The following is a 22,255-nucleotide window of genomic DNA, read 5'->3' as shown; positions in this document are numbered from 1 at the left end:
TTTTTTGAGATCTGACACAAGAGAAGAGAGAGACCATCTCACTCAGTAGTAGTAGAATAAAGGAGAATCCCGAGCGTCACCGCTCCTTCCCGACCGACCCTATTTATTGTATTTTTTTCACCTTTTCACATTTTCTTTTCGTGTCTTTTTAAAAATTAAAGAAAAGAATAGGGAGTAAAAAAACAGCAAAGACCTGTGAATATTTTGAATTTCCCAACAAATCCTTTTCTTCATCTCTCTCTCTCACTCATATTGTCGCTTTCGCTCTCATAGTCATAGGCTTCAGTTTCTGGAAACAAAAGATTCTTAGTCTTCTTTCAAAATTTTTGATAACTCTCACTCAGGTGAAAGTTCCCGGCTTAAATTTTTGTTGCTATAAAAATCGACGGAGAAGATTTCAATTTTCATTGTCGTTTTCGATTGAAATGTGTCTGAAAACTTGAGAAGACAAGAGCAGTAGGAAGAAAGAGTGATTCTTTTTGTTCTTGTCTTTGAGAAGACGAAGAAGAAAGAAGAAAAAAATGTCGGGTCTAAAGATTTCGGATCCAAGCAAATTGCATCTGATGAAGAAGGAGCTTACACAAATCAGGAAAGTTGCCAAGGGTTTACCTGATCCCGGAACCACTTCCTCTTGGAAATCTCCTCTTCCTTCCTCTAGATCCGTCCCTGACCCGCCGCCGCCGCTGGAGAGCAGTAACAACCAGTTGGATTTTCCGAGTAGTCGAGGTTTTGGGAACGGGAAAGACAAGGACAAGGAGAAGAAGGTGTTTTTGTACAATTGGAAGGCTCAGAGGACTTCGAGTGAGAAGAGTGGTTTTTCTAAAAACAGTGAAGATGATGATGAGGATGATGTGAGTGATGCTAGGAACGGTGGTGATTCGTATCTTGGGAAAACTCGATCTGCTTCCATGGGTTTCGGATGCAGAGACTCGAATCTTGTGTCACCTGGTTTTGCTAAGATTAGAAAGAAGAAGAGTTATCATCATCAACCTAAAGAAGCTATTCTCGGAAGAAGAAGAAGCTCTAGGCAGTTTCAAAGTCGTCATCTTCACGCTGAGTCAGGTTTAAGTGTTGTGCGAGATGCATCTGTTGAGTTATCTGACGAAACAGAGGATTTTAGCAATTCGGATAATCCACGGAAGGTCACTAAAGTATCATCTCCTTTGCTTTTGAAGCTTAAGCACAAGAACTGGTCACACTCTTCTTCTAAGTTCTTGAGAGCTACTAGTAAGAGAGAGGATTCTTCTCATACGTGTAACAGTACACCTGCATTGTCGACTAGCTCATACAACAACATGTATGCTGTTCGTAATCCTAGCACACTTGGATCTTGGGAGGACGATGATGATGACTTGGATGATGATAACTTGGATTTTACAGGGAGACAAGGTTGCGGGATTCCTTTTTATTGGACAAAGAAGAATCTGAAACATAGAGGTGGGTGTAGGAGTTGTTGCTCACCTTCCTTTTCGGATACACTTAGAAAGACTGGGAGTAGTATGTTATGCGGGAGTCAGTCAGTGTATCGTAGACATAGACATTCTTCTGGGAGGTATGATAAACAGAAACTTGCTTTAAGAAGTGCAAAGGGTGTTTTGCCTTTGCTCAAATATGGTGGTAATAGTAGAGGAGGTTCATCTATTGGATTTGGGTGTAGTGATGATGATCTTTCTACTGATTTCGGAGAGGTTGACTTAGAGGCTCAAAGTAGATTAAATGGGAGGAGATGGTCTACTAGTTGTAAGAGTCAGGATGGAGGAGAAGAGGAAGAAGAAGAAGGAAGTACATCGGGAAGTATCCAGAGCTTGAGCTATAAGTACAAGCCTATGTTCTTTGATGAATTGATCGGACAGAGTTTAGTTGTTCAATCTCTAATGAACGCTGTGAAAAAGGGTAGGGTTGCTCATGTTTATCTTTTCCAAGGTCCTAGAGGAACTGGGAAGACATCTACTGCGAGAATCCTTTCGGCTGCCCTGAACTGTGATCTGTCGACTCAAGACATGAAACCTTGTGGGTATTGCAAAGAGTGCAGTGATTACATGTTGGGGAAAAGTAGGGATCTATTGGAACTTGATGCTGGTAAGAAGAATGGAGCTGAGAAAGTTACTTATCTTTTGCAAAAACTTCTGACATTAGCTCCACAGAGTTCCCCAAGATTCAAGGTTTTTGTGATAGATGAGTGTCATTTATTACCATCTAAGACGTGGCTGTCTTTACTCAAATTTCTTGAGAACCCTCTGCAGAAAGTTGTCTTCATATGTATTACGACCGACCTTGACAATGTTCCTCGGACCATTCAGTCAAGGTGTCAGAGTTACCTCTTCAACAAAGTCAGAGATGGTGACATTGTTGTGAGACTAAGGAAAATTGCTTCAGATGAAAATCTAGACGTGGAGTCTCAGGCGTTGGACCTGATTGCTTTGAATGCTGATGGCTCACTTCGAGATGCTGAAACTATGTTGGATCAGTTGAGCTTGATGGGAAAACGAATCACAGTCGATGTTGTAAATGAGCTTGTAAGTTTTGATGTTTTATTCTATGTTTCCTTTCATTTGCATTAGGTAAAAATTAAACCAATGAGTAATTTAAAATGTGACTTTCTGGTGGTTGTGCAGGTGGGTGTTGTTTCAGATGAAAATTTACTGGAACTTTTGGAGTTAGCATTGTCATCTGACACGGCAGAGACCGTTAAGAAAGCTAGAGAGTTACTGGACGTAGGAGCTGACCCAATACTCATGATGTCTCAACTAGCCAGTCTTATCATGGATATCATTGCTGGAGCATACAAGGCCTTGGACGAAAAGTACAGTGAAGCCTTCCTTGATGGACGGAACTGTGAGTTTCTGGAACTTCAAAGTCGTTAGTTCTGAATTTTCTTGAATGAAACTGATAAGTATTGGAATCCACAGCGAGACATAATGATCATATATTGACCAATCTTATTCATCTTTTTTTGTAGTGACTGAAGCTGATATGGAGAGACTAAAGCATGCTTTGAAACTTCTTTCTGAGGCTGAGAAGCAGCTAAGAGTTTCTACTGATCGTTCAACATGGTTCATAGCTACCTTGCTACAACTTGGTTCGATGCCTTCTCCTGGAACCACACATACCGGTAGCAGTAGAAGGCAAAGCTTTAGAGCAACTGAAGATCCCCCGTCAAGCATTTCAAGGGAAGTTACTGCTTACAAACAGAGATTAGGCCTTCAATGTAGTAGTAATTCAACATCCCCAACTTCCATGAGAAAAAGCGGAAATCTTGTTCATGAAGTGAAATTGTCTTCCACGTCTAGCGAAGTTGTAGAGAGTGACACTGCCTCGCATGACGATACAACGGCAAGCACCATGACACTTACTTGCAGAAATTCTGAGAAACTAAATGATATCTGGATAAAATGTGTAGACAAATGTCATTCGAAGACATTGAAGCAGCTTCTATATGCTCATGGGAAGCTTTTATCTATCAGTGAAGTTGAAGGTAAGCGTAGAACTTTTCTTAATCACTTTACATCTGAAGGAAAAAAAAATCAAGCGATTGCATACTAATAGAGTCTTGTTTGCAGGTATTCTAGTTGCTTATATTGCATTTGGAGAAAGAGAGATCAAAGCGAGAGCTGAGAGGTTCTTAAGTAGTGTCACAAACTCGATTGAAATGGTACTACGGAGAAACGTAGAGGTCAGGATAATTCTCTTGTCTGAAACTGAGTTACTCACCTCCAAGCAGACCAGACAAATAGCAGTTACAACTAGTTCAGATACTGAAAGTGGGAATGAGATTCCAATGAAAAGGATCGAAGCAATCATCCAAGAACAGAGATTAGAAACTGAGTGGTTACAAAAGACTCCTGGTTCACAAGGCCGGTTAAAACCCGAAAGAAATCAAGTTCTACCGCAAGAAGACACGAATGGAGTTCAAGTTTTGAAGATCTGTGAAATGGGTGAGTTTCAGGAGAATCAGACTGGCAAAAGAATGGAGCATTGTCCAGTTTCTCCTAGCTTACTACACAACAGCAACTTCACAAACAACAAAGACAATCTGTAAGTAATCTTGATTCAGCGAAGAGAAAACCGAATAAAAGTAAGATGGTCCTAACAAAGAATGTCTTGTTTGGTTTGTGTAGAGGATATGAATCAGAATCAGGGAGAGGAGTTTGCAGTCTGCTTTTCTGTTGGAACACACAAAAGTCCCCAAGAAGAAACAAAGTGAGTTGATTGTATAAATGTCCTTTAATGGTGAAATGAAACAAAACACGAATTTATTAATTATCTTACGTTTTTGGTGACTTAAATTATAGATCAAAGGGACTGCTGTGCGATCACGAAGAAGTCGAGAGAGACGTTTCTCCTTGTTCAGTGGGTGTGCTAAACCAAGGAAGTAAAAAATAAGGTTACTGTGTGATATTTACTGTGTAGTAAAGAAAATAGGAAAGTTAAAGTAATTAAATGCTAAAATTGAATTTTATAGCAAATAAGTAAATGATAAGATATGTATTTTTCTAGAGTACTCAAATTTGATAGGAAAGTTACTGTTTATTGCCTTTAGTGGATATATTGGATTCAGTTCGACACATTTACGAAAAATATCTTAAAATGATATGTATGTCTAATTTACTGTTTATGTGTAATTAATATGTCCATCTCTTTTACTCACATGAACTCACCAACGCAAGTACAAGACTTAATACATAATAAATATGAACACTTATGAAAATAATGAAACTAAAATACTATTTTCTGACATTATTATATTTTGAATCTTCAATAAAAGAGCCCAAGTATTTAAAAATAAAGCCCATATATATCAAAGAAGCCCATGATAAAAGAGAACGTAGTATAGTACGGTTCCCATGAGATCGATCAATCGAATACAAACAAACCTGAGAAAAATGGCGAAGCCTTTGGGAACAACCGGCGAATTTTTCCGGCGAAGAGATGAATGGAGGAAGCATCCGATGCTATCGAACCAGATGAGACACGCTCTTCCAGGACTTGGCATCGGCGTGGCTGCCTTCTGCGTCTACCTCGTCGGTGAGCAGATCTACAGCAAAGCTTCGGTTCCTTCCAAATCAGCTCACCAACACCAGGAACAGCCTGCTACGTCTCACTGAAGAGCAATCGCTTCTTCTTAACTAGATGAGGTAAATAAAATTCGTTGATGATTGATTGATTGATTGATTGATTGATTGGTTCTATCTTGATTAGTTTGATTAGAACGCATAGAGAGAGAGAGGTAGTTTTATCTTGATTAGTTTTGAATCAGATGTTTCTCGTTTTTGTTAAAATTGATCTTAGTTGTTGAGATTCTCTGGTAAAGTTTTGATTTTTATCTTCAAATATTTTTGGATATATTGAAGGGTAAGCCGTAAGCAAAACAAAATTGATTCTTGTTGGTTAACTCGTTTGAACCTGGAAATGTTTTTTTTTTTTTTTCCATTTTATTTATCTCCACCAGCTTAAGTTGGTGATTTTGTCTTACTTAGCTTTTGCATGAGTACTATAGTGGAGATAGAAAAGTACATTTTGAGAGCTGAGAGGATTAAGATTGACAAATGAATAGCGAGCTTTTGAAAATGCCTGAAGGAATCAATGGCCTTAGATCAAAGTTTATAGTTCTTACCCTAAGTTTAGTGCACTCTTCATATGATTCTCTTGACTCTGTAATGTTCGTGGATAAGCAGATCAGAAATAAAATTCAAAAATATAACCCATAGGAGTTAAGGTTGAGTAGATTAATTCAAAATCACTAACATTTTACAAGTTTTTAGTTTTGCTGGTAAGAGCACTGTCTGTCACCTTGCTGTCCAATGAGTAGTTTGGTTTTTAAAGTGTAGTTTCAGTTTGAATCAGATCTCTTACACGGAAAAATTGTTGTCTGGTTGCAGATGCTTGAAAGAGTGGCACAAGGCTGTGAACTCCATCCAGGCTTCTTCTCGGTTACTTGCTAGCTTCCATTGGATTGTCTTAATAATCTCATATTTCAATTGAACACAATGAATTTTGATTTCTATGTTGACTTGTAAAAGCTTGTTGGCTCAAAAAGGTTTGCTTTGTATCCTTATCAAGTTTAAGAGATTGCATATTCGTACTTGATTTTGTCTGTTTTAAGTTGATACTTGACTAAAAACTGCGTCGTTTGTAGAGATAGTAGCTTTCAGGTTCTTTACCAGTAGTACTATAGATTCGAAGTCTTCTGTGTGGTTTTCAAAATGGGCCTGCAGGTTTTAATAAGAGGCCCAATTTATTAAGCATTGTGATAGTTGTTTTTTTTTTCTTTACAAAGGGATATTTACAATTCTGAATTGGTGACACTCAATTATCATGTTGGGAAAAAAACAAATTCCAAGTAAGGTGAGTGTCGTTGCAGTAAGTATAGTCAGAAAATAATGGAGTACGTAACTATTTTAGACGATAAATTATAATGTTTTTGTTCTTTTTAACTTTATCCTTTTGTTTACTAAATTATGAGGTACGGGTTTGTATTTTCTTACACGCTACGTCCATTTCATCTGCCATGAAACTGTACCTTGCGAATATATATAATTTTTTACAAATAGAAAAAAAGTGAAACAAAGATAGTATAATAATAATAATAATAGATGTATGAGATGAGGAATCAGATGTCAGAAAACTGATTGCACGTAAAAACCCCATAATAGTGTTAAAATAACACCAGAACTCGTGCGTTTGCTTTGTAAGAAAGTATTTCGATACTAGGGAAAATTATATCTTTTTCTTCTTAAAGTAACCAGAAATTTTTTTTTTTTTTTTTCTTCTAACCAGAAATTTTCTCTGAATGTAAATTCTCAAATACTTTTTAATGTTAACAAAAAGAAGTGAACAACAACATAAAATAAGTAAATCTTTTTATTATTATTAAGCAGTACTTTTAGTCTTTAACTAATATGACAATGTAACTGTTACAAACAATGATTTATTTTGTTAAACAGAAATAATGATTTATATATTCTCACAACAGTATGCATGGTTAAATTAATTATGAATCTTAATCCCATTGGTTAGAATTCATCTAATTGATTTTGACGGACGACTCCAACAGTATACCAAAATTTTTGTAACTATTTGAATCTTGTATCTGCAGTCATATTTTAAAAATTCAAATCCAGGTTTTCTGATAGAAATGTTTTATAAAAAAATTTGACCAACCACTAGACTGAAACGTTATAATATTTATTACTCTCTTTGTTATTCTTACTCAAAATTCAAAAATAGAGCCTACATGATTTTCACATTACTCGGAGAAACAAATTAATTTCAAATGTAGAAAAACAAATTTATGATGATCTCGACTGGTCGGGTCAGCGGCGGAATACCACATACGTAAATCCATCGTAATCAAAACAAATGACTCTTCTTTTTCGTCAATGTGACAATAATTAATAGAAAACGAGTATAGATATCTTACAATACGTCGTCGTCAGTTATGTTTAAAGGTAATGCTTTTTCAAACTAAAGTCTTGTTTGTCTAGAAAAAAAAAAGATGAAGATTCTTTGTATGTTCCATTTGAATTGCTGTTATATATTGTTTGGTTGGTAATTTAGGATTTAGGAATAAAGTAGATAACATTGAATTTTTTTTTTGTTTTTTACAAAGATAAGCAATATTCCTCCACTATATATACACATCAAGAACCATTTATTCATTTTCTTAATTAGATCATTTAAAGCAAAATGGGCTATGAGCTGGTCCATGGAATTGGTCCCCGGTTCATCTGTTGCACCGTTTCTAGTATACATAATTAAATGTGTATATATATATATATGTGCGCTAATTTATAATTTTTGTATCTGTATTAATAATTACTGACGTTTATACATATAGACTATAGTTGATAAAATATACACAACATGATGTGTACGTACTACGTATTGTAGATGAAGTAATTAAGTCATTTTAAATATTCTTTTTTTTTTCTTTAGTCCTAAGTATTTTACTTTAGGTTTTGAATTTTGATTCATTATCTAATAATTAGTTTTTTTTTTCTTTTGGATTATTAAGATTCAAAGCGAGGTTACTTTAAAACAATTCCAAATTATATTATCTTTTTCAACTTATCAAGATAAAATCATGATGTAGATATGATGCTAGCTGGACATGAATGCAGTTTATATAGTACAGTATGTAACTATATACACACACACACATATTGGTCTAAGCTATAAGAATGTTACATTGGGTTTTTAGAGTTCATGGTATTCTGTGTTTTACTGATATAACCATATGATTAGATGTCGGAAATCCCGAGAAACCGAATAAACTTAATTAAACATGTTTTTACTTTTCTTTGGATTGTGGTGGTGTGGGGCTTTTGAATCTCATGCCAAAAGGAATTAATTAAACAAAAAAATGAATACTTATAAAGAGTGAGAATGTTCCCAACGGCTGAATTTTTTTATCCTTTCCTCTTAGTTTTTGTCTTATATAAGGCTCATAGTGTCGGTTTTTTTTAATTACTCATTGGTTACACATATTACTGGAGAAGTTTTGTGATTGAATTCATAAGTCGACAGATGAATCATTTTCTTTTAAAGTGGTATATATAATTAAATGGCCGCATACATAACAAAAAAAATGCATCAAAATTGTTATTTTCCCAAAACTTTGAGATTAATCAAAATGATGTGTGAGAAAAGCAAAGGACAGCACACATGCATAATAAGAATGCGGAAGAGAATGACTAAAATGTGAAATTTAAGATTCATTTTTTTTGTTGGTGTTGCTTACAAATTAAATGCTTGTTGATGTATATCTAATGATGGAACTTACAAAAATACGTTTTTATGTATTCTCAGAAGTCAACCATGCTTGATATATATGATCAAATTAAGGCGTATAAGGTTTAGTCATTTCGATTCATTTGTCCAAAACCAAAACTATATATATATATATCTTCATTTCATATATATATATTGTCAGGAATTATTCATGCATGAGATTATAAAATCTAAAAATCATAAATTAAGAGATATAATCAATACCTTTCCAATCTAATAAAACTATAGCAAATGATGTTGTTATCATACTTATTTTAATCTAACCAACCCTAAAATTACTTCATCATGATATATATGTCAAGGTGGATGTGACTTGAATCTTTATTCTGATTATCTAACACAGAAATGATTGAAATCTTAACTATAGATAAAGATCAATAATGAACTTATTTGAATTTCTTTCTCTGATAAAAGATATATTGTTAAAAGAGAGTCGGCATCTTAAAAGAAGTTTGTGTTATTTTTGAAGCATACAATCTTTGGTTGACCAAAAATTGATGGTTCCATCTAAAAAGAGAAACAAATCGTCCGCCTTTGCACGCTTGTCACTTAAAAACTAGTATTATGATTGAGTTCTATACTATAACTGTCTTTTAATACGATGGGTTTGTTAATTCTAACTTTTATTATTATTATTATTAGAGTATTTGCTTATTGACAGTATAAAAATAGCTAGCTGTAATTTAGAGAACTTTCATGTGCGAATTTCAAGTACATCACTAAAAGATAGAAATGTGATAACGTGATATATACTATACATATATAATTAATGGGACTCAGAAAAAGAATTATTAATTGATCTTAAACTATTTTAATACAAAAAAATTGCACTCGTCTTGCAAAGGAATAAATCTTTATTGCCGTAAGAATGAATACGTATAGAATCTTGATTTTATTTTGATATACAGGAAAATAAATAAATAAGCGATATAGAACTTAGAGATATACAAACTCTTTAGCAAAGAATAAAAGAGATATATAAACAAAATAAAGCGTCATAATATAAAAGGGGAACGAGTAAATACGAACATCTTGAAAATTGTGAACAATTTTGGACCATCGACCTAACGTCATTTATTCTTGTGGACCCTTTTTATTTTATTTTGTTACTTGATAGATAAAAAAAATAGATGAAAAAGACTAAAAATATACTACTAGTATAATACTGTAAATTTATCCAAAGTTTTGGGCTCAACGCCTCAGCCAAACAATAGTATATATTTATATGCATGACCGAGTGATTATCTCATAATTCTCTATGATAAACATAGAGCTTAAACTTTACTAGTCAAGTCACCCGTAATTTACAAACGAAAGTAACAATGAAAAATATATGGATGGAAAAGACAAAAGAGGAATTCCAAGAATTTACCAGAAGAAGACACAACAAAACAGAAACAAGTAAAAAATTAAAAGATAAAGTATCTCAAATATGTGATCTGATGTAGTAAAGAATAAAGACCATAGGGATAAGTAAAGAACAAAGTGATTCATGCCATTGTTTAAATTCCTTTTTTAAAAACAGTGGGTTCACTAAACACATGTAATTTTAAATTGTAATGGCTATGACATGATTACCACTGCTAAGAGCAGTAAGTCTGAAATATTAAGCAATATTCTCCATTTTACCACGACTTCCTATTTTTAGTGAATCGATCACACTTGACTTTCGATACTTTTTGCCCATGCTTCCTAATGTACACTACCAAAAATTATGAGGGTACTATACATCATTATAATTAGATGTAAATACACTGGCTTTTTACATGGCTACTGCTGTTTTCTTGTATGTAGTACAATTTTAGTTGGTTTAGTGGGTGGATATATGATTGTAAACTCCAGAGTAAAGATTTACAGAAATATTTTTAAAAATTAGGAAAAACACTAATATATGTATATAGTTTTTGATGGGAATTGAGTTGTTCATATTGACGTCGAATGACGTATGGTGCATCTAATATCGTCTACGTACTTAGAGAAAATGTACTTATTTATATATTTGAAGAAAAAAATTATTAACTGCAATATATTATTTAAATATTGTTACTTTGTTAATGTCTTACTGATATAGATAAATCATTTATAGTACCATAATTTAAAAAGACAATGTTAGAATTTTTGTTTATTACAAATATTTTTTGAATATTAACTCCGGGGTTATATTATTATATATTTATAATAAATACACGAAATATTGTAGGACCCTAACTTCTGGTTAATAATATAATTCACATGCATGACATGACAACCTCGAGAGTCCAAAGTCTTACAAGTTATAGACGACGTATGAATTATCTTTAATATTCCTTTGCAAATAAAATTAGAAAAACAAAAGAATGTTCTATTACTTCTATAGTTCTATACTTCTATGTAATTCCCAAGTATTAATTATTAACTATAAAGGTGTATCAAATAAACTATTTAATCTTAATAAAATATTTTAGAAATTTTTTATCTTCAAAATAGTTGCTTAAAATATTATTCTTCAGATGGCTTTGCATATATATCATCCAAAATTGACCAGGATTTGCGTACTAAACTACTAACTAAAGCTGTAATTTATACACAATAAGGTGACTTTTTCAGCCAATGCTCCATACTATATACTTCATACTGCGTAATAAGTAACATTTAAAATTTTATGGTTACAAAATATATATTTTGTTTTTGTAATTAGCTTTGTTAACTTATGAAAGTTAACTTATTTTATTTATTCGTACTTTTATGCTTGTTTCACTGCTTAGTCTCCCCCACCACTCTCTGACACATTTCTCTCTCTAAAAATTGTGTAAATTTGATGTCTGATAGTGCAAGCAAAGCAATCACCCATGACCTTTTAATTTTCTTTGTTTCTCCCCTTCTCTGATCTTCTTTACTTTTGTTTGTTTTTTTTAGTTCTTTATCATACATGATAAAGCTATAATTCTAGCTAGGTTAAATTTCTTATAATATTAGTCATTTACTACCAGTAAATTAAACGTACTTTTCCGACAAACCATATCTATTAGAAATAATTTGATTGATTATATTTTATTTATAAACAATATTAATATACTAACATATTAAACTGGCATAATTAAATGCTGTTGTTTTCTATTTGTCTGTGTAAAAAAAATGGGAGTGAAGGAAGGAGAGAGAGAGAGTGAAATGTTGAAAAATATCTAGTTTGGTTATCTCTCTCTCTCTCTTGCTTTTAGGCTTTAGGCTTTCACTACTAATACTCCTAAGCTCTCTTAGTTTAAGACATTGCCTTCACATCCCAAAACACAAATGCAAAGCTTTGTCTCCTCCCTCCCTTCAAAGTCTTTCATTACAAAACCCTAATATCCCTAATCTTCTCTTGCTTCTCTTTAAGGGTTTCTATTTGGTTGATGCTCATGACTATATCTTCACCAGAGTTTCTGAACTTTTGAAGCAAATAGTAAGATCAAGGTTTGCTGCTTTTAGTTGTGAAGGTACGTGTTCAGCTCCTAATTCAGTTCATTCATCAACAACCTGATTCGCATTTCTTGCATAACTAGTCTTGCTTGACTTCTCTCTCTCCCTCTTTTGTGTTAAATATCTCATCAAAATTTGGAGAGAAGAGGACATTGATAATCAAAGAAAGAACAGTTGTTTTCATGACCCATTTATTTTTTCTTTTTTTTACTTACTGGTCATCATAAATTTCTCACTTAAATTGAAGTAGAAGACTTCTTTTGAAGTGCGTTTGTCAGCTTTTGTTTGAGCAGGCTTGCAATAAGAGTTTTATTTCCCTTCATTTCCTTTTTATTTTGTATTCTTCCGATTTGTCTTATAATTTTGGGGTTTCCAAACTTTTTTTTTCAAAGTAAAATAATTTAAATTGCTTTCCGTGAGTTGTTTCTAAAAAAAGTAGAAACTCCTTAAGACTTTAATCAAGCAAGTGTCCACCTTTAGTAGTTTAATCATTTTGGTCTTAGTCACTAATAATTTTCCACCAATTGTCTTGTTTTCTTCTTAGCTAGTTTCTCTGTCTCCAAACCAAGAAACAGATTGCAGAAAAAAAAAGAAAAGCAAAAAGGTTTTTGAAGAAGACCCAATTAAAAACAAGATGGAAATTGCAAGTCAAGAAGATCATGATATGCCCATCCCATTAAACACTACATTTGGTGGTGGTAGTAATGGTAGTCATGGTCATATGATTCATCATCATCATGAGCTTCATGCCCCTAATTCTGCTCCTCCAACTCACAACAACATTACTACTCAACCACCACAAATGACGCTACATGGTAATGGTCATGGTAACAACTATGATCATCATCATCAACAAGATCCTCATCATGTGAGTTACAACGCCATCATCAAGAAGCCTATGATAAAGTACAAGGAGTGTCTCAAGAACCATGCAGCAGCTATGGGAGGCAATGCTACTGATGGGTGTGGAGAGTTTATGCCAAGTGGTGAAGATGGCTCCATTGAAGCTCTCACTTGCTCAGCTTGCAATTGCCACAGAAACTTCCATAGAAAAGAAGTGGAAGGCGAACCTGTAGCCACCGCCATGTCTCCTTACCACCAACCGCCTCCACCGAGAAAACTCATGCTCAACCACCACAAGATCAGATCAGCCATGCCACACCAAATGATTATGCCAATTGGAGTTTCTAACTACCGGTACATGCATAACAACTCCGAGTCCGAGGACTTTATGGAGGAAGATGGCATAACCACCGCTTCTAGATCGCTACCACACCCACCATACAACCAGAAGAAGAGGTTTAGGACGAAGTTCACGCCGGAACAGAAGGAGAAGATGCTGAATTTTGCTGAGAAAGTTGGGTGGAAGATACAAAGACAAGAAGATTGTGTTGTTCAAAGGTTTTGTGAAGAGATTGGAGTAAAGAGAAGAGTCCTTAAGGTTTGGATGCACAACAACAAGCTACATTTCTCCAAGAAGAACAATAACAGCAACATTAACCTCGAAGACAACGACAACGAAAAGAGCAACAATCTGAACAACGTTGATCTGTCCGCTAATAACGACATCATCACTAAGATCGTTCCATGATGTGATAAATAACGTTATTTTAATATGATCTATATATGATTATTATTTAGCTATCGTTATCTTAGCTATTTAGGGTTCTAATTTTATTTTCTAGCTGGTTTGGTTTTATTTATATACATAAACTCATTTCGCTATCAGCTGATCCATGGATTTTATAAATATTTATGCTCTTTGTTGTGTTTTATTTATTTGGAAGTTATATATATGTCAGCCTTGTTGTAATAAATGTATGACCAGACGTATTTTTCTTCTTCTTCTTTTGGGTATGTAAGTAAAGCTACTTTGGTTATATATATCATATTGAATCATTAGACTTTTCGTAGTTCGTGATCATTGTGCTCACAAAATCTGCATGCAATGTAGGCTATATATATACGTATCCCCGTAATGTACATGACTTTTGAAATCGGTATAAATATCTAAGATGTATACTGTATTTATGGAGGACCACAACTTCATCTTCATGCCTTAGCTTATACTTGATCATCAAACACCGGAGTAGAGGCTTATGGCTCTTGTAAAGAAGAAGATTAGCTAGGGGGAAATAAATTGGAGAAATATTTAGAGAAAGAAAATAAAATAATAAATTTCTGCTAATGGAGATCTGAAGAGTGTACTAACGAGTTTGCAAGTCATGTCCTCTCGTGTGTGACGTATAAGGTTGAGTAAATATGTGGTTGGTGTCACAAGCGATCACATTTATTAACCCTCTTTGTTTATTACGTATGTTCGCTAATTAATTAAATAGCAGTTCCACTTTTTAGGTAAATATTAATTTGTATAAACCCTATATAGGATTTGTGGTTAAGATGCTATGTTCTTGTTTATTCACATGTTTCAATTTCCTTTAGTTTTATGTATAGAATAATTATCATGCGTCGCATGTGTTATTATTTAGTGCGTTCATCAAACTCATTCATTTTTTTTCCTTTTTCAACCGATTTTTATGTGAATGCAAATTCGATATTTTATTCCGTTTTAAGTTTTGGTTTACCAATAACATATCAAAATACGGAAAAGTATATAATTATAAAATAAAATTTTCATCTTTGATTGGACTTGTATCGGTTTATTGTAGTATATAGTTTCTAAAATAGGTTTATCTTGTCCGGTCAAACTCCAAAAAGGAAACACGCGTATTATGCTGAATTCATGTATATAGCATGCTATCGATATATGATAGACAAGATACATATAAGTACTAACAACAATGATAACATAATTATAAACAATCCATGTATATGAACATATATAGAGACTATAGTGTACTCATTGTTTGACGCAAAACAATCTTATAATCTAAAAGTCACCAACTCAATTACGAGCTAAAAGAAAGGACTAAATAAATTGTGTAGGATGGAGAGTCGTCGTCAGTCGTCACTATTACATTTATTTTGGGGTCAATAAATAAGAAAAAATATGATATTCTGAGCCATATTTATTATGTTTTGCCAAGGAAACTCAATTAATGTTGCTGAAAATAATAAGGTCCCCTCTTTTTCCTATTCTAAGCTTTTTGATCGCATATTATCTGTTTCAAAACAATCCTACTGCATGCTTCAATAAAGACTGATCGATCAAGCCCGAATTAGTACTGAGATAGATCTGCAATAAAGTCTTGGTGTGAACTGTGAAGTGAAGATCTACAGATAGAGCTTTGGTTTCGTTTATACCTTCTGTAAACCAAAGAAGCGATCAATATCTACGTACACATGATCATGTAAAGCAATGATCCGGGCAAAGAGAAGAAGGGGGTAATATATATACGGACTACTTCCAAACGTTAGTGCTAAAATCGAAAACTTCACATGTACTAGCTAGACCTATTTCCAAAGAGCCAATTGAATTTTGTCTTTGATGAATCCAAGCAAAGGCAACGTGAAATCACATACGCGATTCACTATCAACGGAGTCGGGATGATCTTAACCGAAACTGATGATTTGAAAACTGACGTGCTTATATATGTTTACTGAGCATAGCTCGATCGTCTTTCTTGGGAGAATTCGAATTCGATTATGAATTTCCATTGTTGCTTCGATACGCATTTTGAACCTAATAAGATTCCACGGGTAGTGTCTCGATCATAAGCTCAAGAACGTCGTTACTCGTTAGTGAACTATTCCATACCCGGAGAATGCTTTTTCGATATTGTCTTGTCTCAAATTTGCTATATTCTCACCATTGATAAATACTCAAGACTGTAAACACTTAATATATATGGCTTACGTATGTACCATCCGAGTCTTGTTTGATTACAACACTTTCACTAAACAAAACGTTTTACTACGGTTGTTAAAAAAATCAAAAACTTAATGAATCTATCTACGTAAAATGTAAAACTATGAAAATCATGAAGAAAAGAAAACAAAGTCAAAAGATGCAGATTCCAACGTATCAGAGGCTCACGTTAGATCTTAACCCAAACAGCTCGGGATTCCACGGTGAACCACGAACATCATATAATACCCAGGCGGTGCCACGTATGAGTTAGTTGGTCCTTCCACGTCAGTTTTATACGCGAAAACAGATAACTGACTCACGCGCCTCACTTTATGTATTTTGTAACAAATGATGTACAGTTTCAAACGGTTCTTTTGCTATTTTCCATCAATTTCAAAAATCAATTAGAAAAAAAAGTAATAATTCAAAATAAGTTTCAAACGGTAATCACTATAATATAAATATAATTGAAAAAAAATCGTAACAACCTTTTAAAAAATTCTTAAATTTTAATTAAATTCCTAAATTATCTCCGTCTGAATCTTATGTTGCACTACTAAAATTGATTGCATCATCAAAGTGTTTAGGGACAAATATAAAGAGATTTGTCCCCTGTCGATATTTATTAGGGGATAAACCAAACTACATCCTGATATAGTTAACGATTGACTTTTTAAATTTCTTGTTAAATATAAAATTTTTTCTGCCAATTACTTTATAGATGCATCTTGTTAATTTTGTTAGAGCAAGAAAATAATAGTTTTGAAAAAAGTAAAAGTTTATCCCTAATATTTAAAATTAAGTTATTTAGCTATTAATAGTTATTTCTAGTTATTTAACTCTATTATAAGCATATATATAATGTCATTCTAATCTATGGAAATAAAAATTTGGTAATTTGAACTTAAGAATTTGATTAACCTAAATTTTTAAGTTTTGTAATAAATTCTTAATTATTCAGCATATCATAAATTTTAGCTTTTTTGTCTTTCAAATATTTTGACATTTATATGAATATAACTACGGTTTAAAGAAAATGACTAAAAATCTTATAGATTAAAAAATTTATAAGGTCGTATTAAATTACTTGATTTCAAAATTTTGATTTTCACAAAATCTAGAGTTGTTAAACTGAAAAAGCACTTTTTTAGTTTTTGTTAATAATTTGCTAATGACACATAAGCTTAACCCTTTAGTTCCAGTTTTCGTTGAGAATAGCTTTCATTTGTTTTTTTTTTGTAAACCACTAAAGCTGGGAAGTTTTAAAAAAACAGTAATGGTTAATTGATTATAGAAGTATCAACAAAATTTTATTTGCCTAGTGTTTGTAGCTTAAACAAAAGCATGATGTACACAGCCTAAATCCTATCAGACGATCGAATAGAAAATCCATTACAAAAATAACTTCAAATATTTGAAATGAGATTTTGACTCGCCTTCTTTCCTCCTGTGACTACAACACCTTTTTTCCTCTTTCTTTTCGTCGATATATATGATAGTCAAGATACATATAAGTACTAACAACAATGATAACATAATTATAAATAATCCATGTATATGAACATAGAGACTATAGTGTACTCATTGTTTGACGCAAAATAATCTTATACTACTAATCTAAAAGTCACCAACTCAACGAGCTAAAAGAAAGAGCTAAAAAAATTGTGTAGGATGGAGAGTCGTCATGTATACTATTAAAAGGGAAGCACGAAACATTAGAATATATGACATAAAATGACCCTGAATAAATAAAAAAGCATACAATACAAAAGGGACATTAAAGTAAATTTGATAATAAAAATGCACGGATCCTATATGCCCTGCATTAATTCTGTTCGGATCATGTATTAACTGTTCAGAGCTGTTTTTCATACTCCCGTATCCAAACAGAATCGAAACAAGCATGTGCAATAAAATTCAAAAAAGGTAAGTAGTTTTGCGTAAACAATTTAAGGAAACAATAATTTTGATATTTATGTATATGTTTAATTTGGACAATTAATTTCGAAATTGTATATATGTAAACTTATTTAATTTGATTTTATATTTTGAGATATATCCGGAAACAAGAAATTATGATGTTACCTAATATACAAAATCATCTAAATGTTTATAGAAATAATTTAAATCGGTATCTATTAAAATCGAGCAATTAAATACAAAATTGTATATATGTATAAAAATATAATTTGGTTATATATTGTGAGATATCTGTAAACAATATTTATGATTTTATATTATGATTTCAAACATATGTATTACATATATACAATATGTTTAAATCTTGGATACTGAATTAAGATATACATACGTTTGAAACTACTTATAACTTATCATTTTATCAATGCATAAATGTGCGGATCCGAAAACATGTTACAACTAAAGTAAAACAACAGTATTTTAAATATGTTTTTTTTTTCTTCAGCTTATCTAGCATAAGCATGTACAAAACAAGAGATAAAAGAATGTTAACTGACACGGCATGTATGTGTGATTCTATTAACTGAATGTTTCAAAGAAATTATTTTTCTTCATCAAATACTTTATTTTGTTTTGAATCAAACTATTACGTGTTTGTGTGCTAAATATGTAGGAACATGATTTTGAGGAAATGAGAAAAGAATAATGGGACGGAAACGGGATGGAAGGAGGAATAAGATGAGATTAAAAATTTTCAAAAATCAAAATCCAGGATCATGTTAGAATTAAAATAAATTAATGCTTCCAATATATTATGTAACATATTTTTCAATTTATCTAACACAAAAATGTCAAAAAAATATTCAAAAGAAAAAGAAAAAACATTAAACTATGTTCTATAATAGATAAAAAAAAAATCAACCATAGTTATGAGACATATACAGGACATGATGGATTTTATGTCCTAAATTAGACATACCATCTTTCTGTTACTATTTTTCAATATAATTGTTTTTACTGATAACAAAAACAAATTTGATCATTATTTTGTCTAAACCGAATTAAAAATAAATCAAATACTAAACTGATACAAAAAAAGTTTGGATTATGAATGTTAATAACATTTATTAAAAATATGTTTACAAACATAATCCGCATGTACGTAATAAATTATAAATGTGTTAGTAAATTTAGTTTTTAAAATCAACCCCGCAGGTATGTGCGGGTCCGAATCTAGTTACATTTAATTTGGGGTCAATAAATAAGAAAAAATATGATATTCTGAGCCATATATATTATGTTTTGCCAAGGAAACTCAATTAATGTTGCTGAAAATAATAAGGTCCCCTCTCTTTCCTATTCTAAGCTTTTTGATCGCATATTATCTGTTCAAAACAATCCTACTGCACGCTTCAATAAAGACCTCAATCAACCCGAATTAGTACTGAGATCGATCTGCAATGGTGTGAAGTGGTAAACCAATGAAGCAACCCATATCTACGTACACATGATCATGTAAAGCAATGATCCGGCGGCAAAGAGAAGAAGGAGTGATAGATATACGGACTACTTCCAAACGTTGGTGCTAAAATCGAAAAATTCGCATGCATGTACTAGACCTATAGCTAACACCAAAGAGCCAATTGAATTTGTCTTTGATGAATCCAAGCAAAGGTAACGTGAAATCATACGATTCACTATCAACGGAGTCGGGATCTTAACGGAAACTGATGACTTGAAAACTGACGTGCTTATATATGTTTAGTAGATCATATTGTTATCTTTGCTGGCGTTCATTAAAAGGATATTTGGATCTCTAAAATGCTGACTGCTCAATCGTCTTTCTTGGAAGTATTCGAATTTGATTATGAATTTCCACTATATTGTTGCTTCGATACGCATTTTGAACCTAATAAGATTCCACGGCTAGTGTCTCGAGCATAATCTCAAGGACGTCGTTAGGGAACGATTTGAATGCTTTTTCGATGTTATCTTCTCTCAAATTTGCTATATTCTCACCATTGATAAATACTTAAGACTGTAAACAATTAATATAGCTTAATTACCATCCGAGTCTTGTTTGATTTCAACACTTTCACTAACAAAACGTTTTACTACGGTTGGTAAAAAAATCAAAAACTAATGAATCTATCTACGTAAAAAGTAAAACTATGAAAATCATGAAGAAAAGAAAACATAAAAGTCAAAAGCAGCAGAGTCCACCGTATCAGAGGCTCACGTTAAATCTTAACCCAAACAGCCACACTCGGGATTCCACGGTGAACCACGAACATCATATAATACCCAGGCGGTGCCACGTAGGAGTTAGTTGGTCCTTCCACGTCAGCTTTATACGCGAAAACAGATAACTGACTCACGCGCCTCACGCGCAACACCAACATCCTCTGGTTCATCGCCGTCGAGTGAGTGCTGAACGACGGCGCCACTAGCCGCACCGACACTCCTCCGTCGAACATCCCGAACGCCGGAATCGCGAACGTGACCGCAAAACCCTGACCGTACAACATATTCCCGGCGAGCTCCACCGTGATAATCGTCGGCCTCACGCGCACGTACTGCGGATCGAGGTAACGCGGGAGGTAAGCCTCGAGGCTGAGCTCCGTCGGGTACGACCTTGCCGTGAAATTATAATTCCGGTGAGGATTACTTCCTCCTACTAAGACTCTGCCGTCGGAAAGAAGGAGAGACGCGGAATGGTACATTCTAGGGATTCGAGTCGGGGCAAGGATTTCGAATCTTCGGGTCGGGTCAGGCTCGTCGGGTAAATACAAAATCGGGTTTAGAACAGCGTTCGTTGCGTCCTCCCAACCAGCGGTTCCGTTAGCCGCACCGTTAATGATCAAAACGTCACCGTTTGGTAACAGCAACATATCGCCCATGACACGTGGCGATGGCATCTGCTCCATGATCCATCTCGGATTCGGGTCGGTCACTTTCAATCTCCCGCACGAGCGCGATCCTCCGACGAAGATTTTAGGGATCGTCCTCGCCGCTTTAAAGAACGCTCCCGGGGGAGCACCGCCGCATACCATAACCTCAGCCGCAATCTTCGATCGGTTACTTTCTCCGGTGAGTAAGAGAGGGAGGAGCACGGAGGAGCCAGTGCTTGGGTAATTACGTTTATCGCCGCCGGGAATCACCGGAAACTCCTTGATGATCCGGTGGTTGACGAAATCGAACAGAATCGATCTCCGATTAGCGAAGATGAAGAGGTTGCCGTCGGGGAGGAGATGAAGAAACGGATAAAGATTGTTCTCTTCATTCGGATCTCTCGTCTCGGCCAAGAATCTGAGATTGAAGACGGATTTGCCCGGATTCTTGGGGTAAAACTCGTAGGTGAAGGCTCTTCTGCCGCCGACGATGATGATCCGACCATCGGGAAGAATCTGATTGGTTGAATACCACCGGCGAGAGGAGAGATACGCTCTGTTCTCAACCCAATCACACGAGAGGCTTCCAACTCCGTCGCAAGGTGTGAAGACACGTACAGTTCTTTCGCCGGAGCCGTAACCACCGGTTTGGATTAAAGAACCGGAAGCGTTTAAAGAACCGGAGGAGCACCACGTGTCGTACCGAAGCGTGAGTGGGCGAAAAGTGTTCGAAGCGACGTCGTAGAGGAGAGAATGAGCAGAGCAGTCGAAAACGGTGGCGTTTTGGCAGAGATGAGGAGGGAGAGTGAGATTCGAAGGGCCGTAGTCGGTACGGTCGAAGATGACGACTTTGTTGTTGTGTAGAAGCTGCATGTGCATTGCGGATATACCTACACTCGGCTGCAGGAGATCCCACCTCCCGCCGGTGAGTATCGCTAACGGTGAACGTGGGAGGAGCAAATCCGACGTGGAACAGAGGAAGAAGAAGGAGAAGAAACATAAAGCGACGGCGTTAAGGTTCTTCTTGAACCTTTCTTGTTTCATTGTTCGTGTTTATTTTCAGCTCTGAATATGCTTTTTCTTCCGGTGAAAGAGGTTTTAACAGTTATAGCTTTTTGGGGTAATTACTAGGGTTATTGTGTGTTTCTTGAAACATTTATTGTGTTGTTTCTTTCTGGTGAAATGTGTGATCAAGACTCACAGTGCTCTAGTACATAACGAGATTTTGTATCATATGGGTCAAGATTTTTATTTATTGCCTTATGCAATTTGCATATAAGTGGGTGAATTTTGGATCTGTGTTATTATTGATCACGGACCATATTCACACAGATAACATTTTTGGATTCTTTTTATCAATTTGATGTATGAACAGTTTCAGAAATCAGTAGTCCAAAATAAAAT

The 22,255-nt window shown here is 34.2% G+C and overlaps 4 protein-coding genes across 5 annotated transcripts; 3 read left to right on the top strand and 1 right to left on the bottom strand.

The window, feature by feature from the left end:
* On the top strand, nucleotides 51-4,535 carry LOC104755742 (protein STICHEL-like 1). The gene is made up of 6 exons (XM_010478198.2): nucleotides 51-2,516; nucleotides 2,616-2,835; nucleotides 2,960-3,475; nucleotides 3,561-4,035; nucleotides 4,119-4,200; nucleotides 4,293-4,535. Exons 1-6 carry the CDS (start codon nucleotides 522-524, stop codon nucleotides 4,374-4,376), a joined length of 3,372 nt encoding a protein of 1,123 aa, XP_010476500.1. The 5' UTR covers nucleotides 51-521; the 3' UTR covers nucleotides 4,377-4,535.
* On the top strand, nucleotides 4,830-6,137 carry LOC104755741 (NADH dehydrogenase [ubiquinone] 1 beta subcomplex subunit 3-B-like). The gene is made up of 2 exons (XM_019239370.1): nucleotides 4,830-5,135; nucleotides 5,880-6,137. Exon 1 carries the CDS (start codon nucleotides 4,845-4,847, stop codon nucleotides 5,103-5,105), a length of 261 nt encoding a protein of 86 aa, XP_019094915.1. The 5' UTR covers nucleotides 4,830-4,844; the 3' UTR covers nucleotides 5,106-5,135; nucleotides 5,880-6,137.
* On the top strand, nucleotides 11,912-14,069 carry LOC104755740 (zinc-finger homeodomain protein 4). 2 transcript variants are annotated; one of them, XM_010478197.2, is made up of 2 exons: nucleotides 11,912-12,245; nucleotides 12,773-14,069. In XM_010478197.2, the coding sequence occupies exon 2, from the start codon at nucleotides 12,863-12,865 to the stop codon at nucleotides 13,817-13,819; it is 957 nt and encodes a 318-aa protein (XP_010476499.1). In that variant the 5' UTR covers nucleotides 11,912-12,245; nucleotides 12,773-12,862; the 3' UTR covers nucleotides 13,820-14,069. The 2 variants fall into 2 exon arrangements, with proteins under 2 accessions (XP_010476499.1, XP_010476498.1); XM_010478196.2 differs by having other exon boundaries at nucleotides 11,914-12,245; nucleotides 12,777-14,069.
* LOC104755739 (aldehyde oxidase GLOX-like) lies at nucleotides 20,002-22,086 on the bottom strand. Its single transcript, XM_010478195.2, has one exon. The coding sequence runs from the start codon at nucleotides 21,893-21,895 to the stop codon at nucleotides 20,201-20,203; it is 1,695 nt and encodes a 564-aa protein (XP_010476497.1). The 5' UTR covers nucleotides 21,896-22,086; the 3' UTR covers nucleotides 20,002-20,200.

The sequence above is a fragment of the Camelina sativa genome, chromosome 17 (genome assembly GCF_000633955.1).
Source record: "Camelina sativa cultivar DH55 chromosome 17, Cs, whole genome shotgun sequence".
NCBI lineage: Eukaryota > Viridiplantae > Streptophyta > Magnoliopsida > Brassicales > Brassicaceae > Camelina > Camelina sativa.
This window is presented reverse-complemented; position numbering and strand designations above follow the sequence as displayed.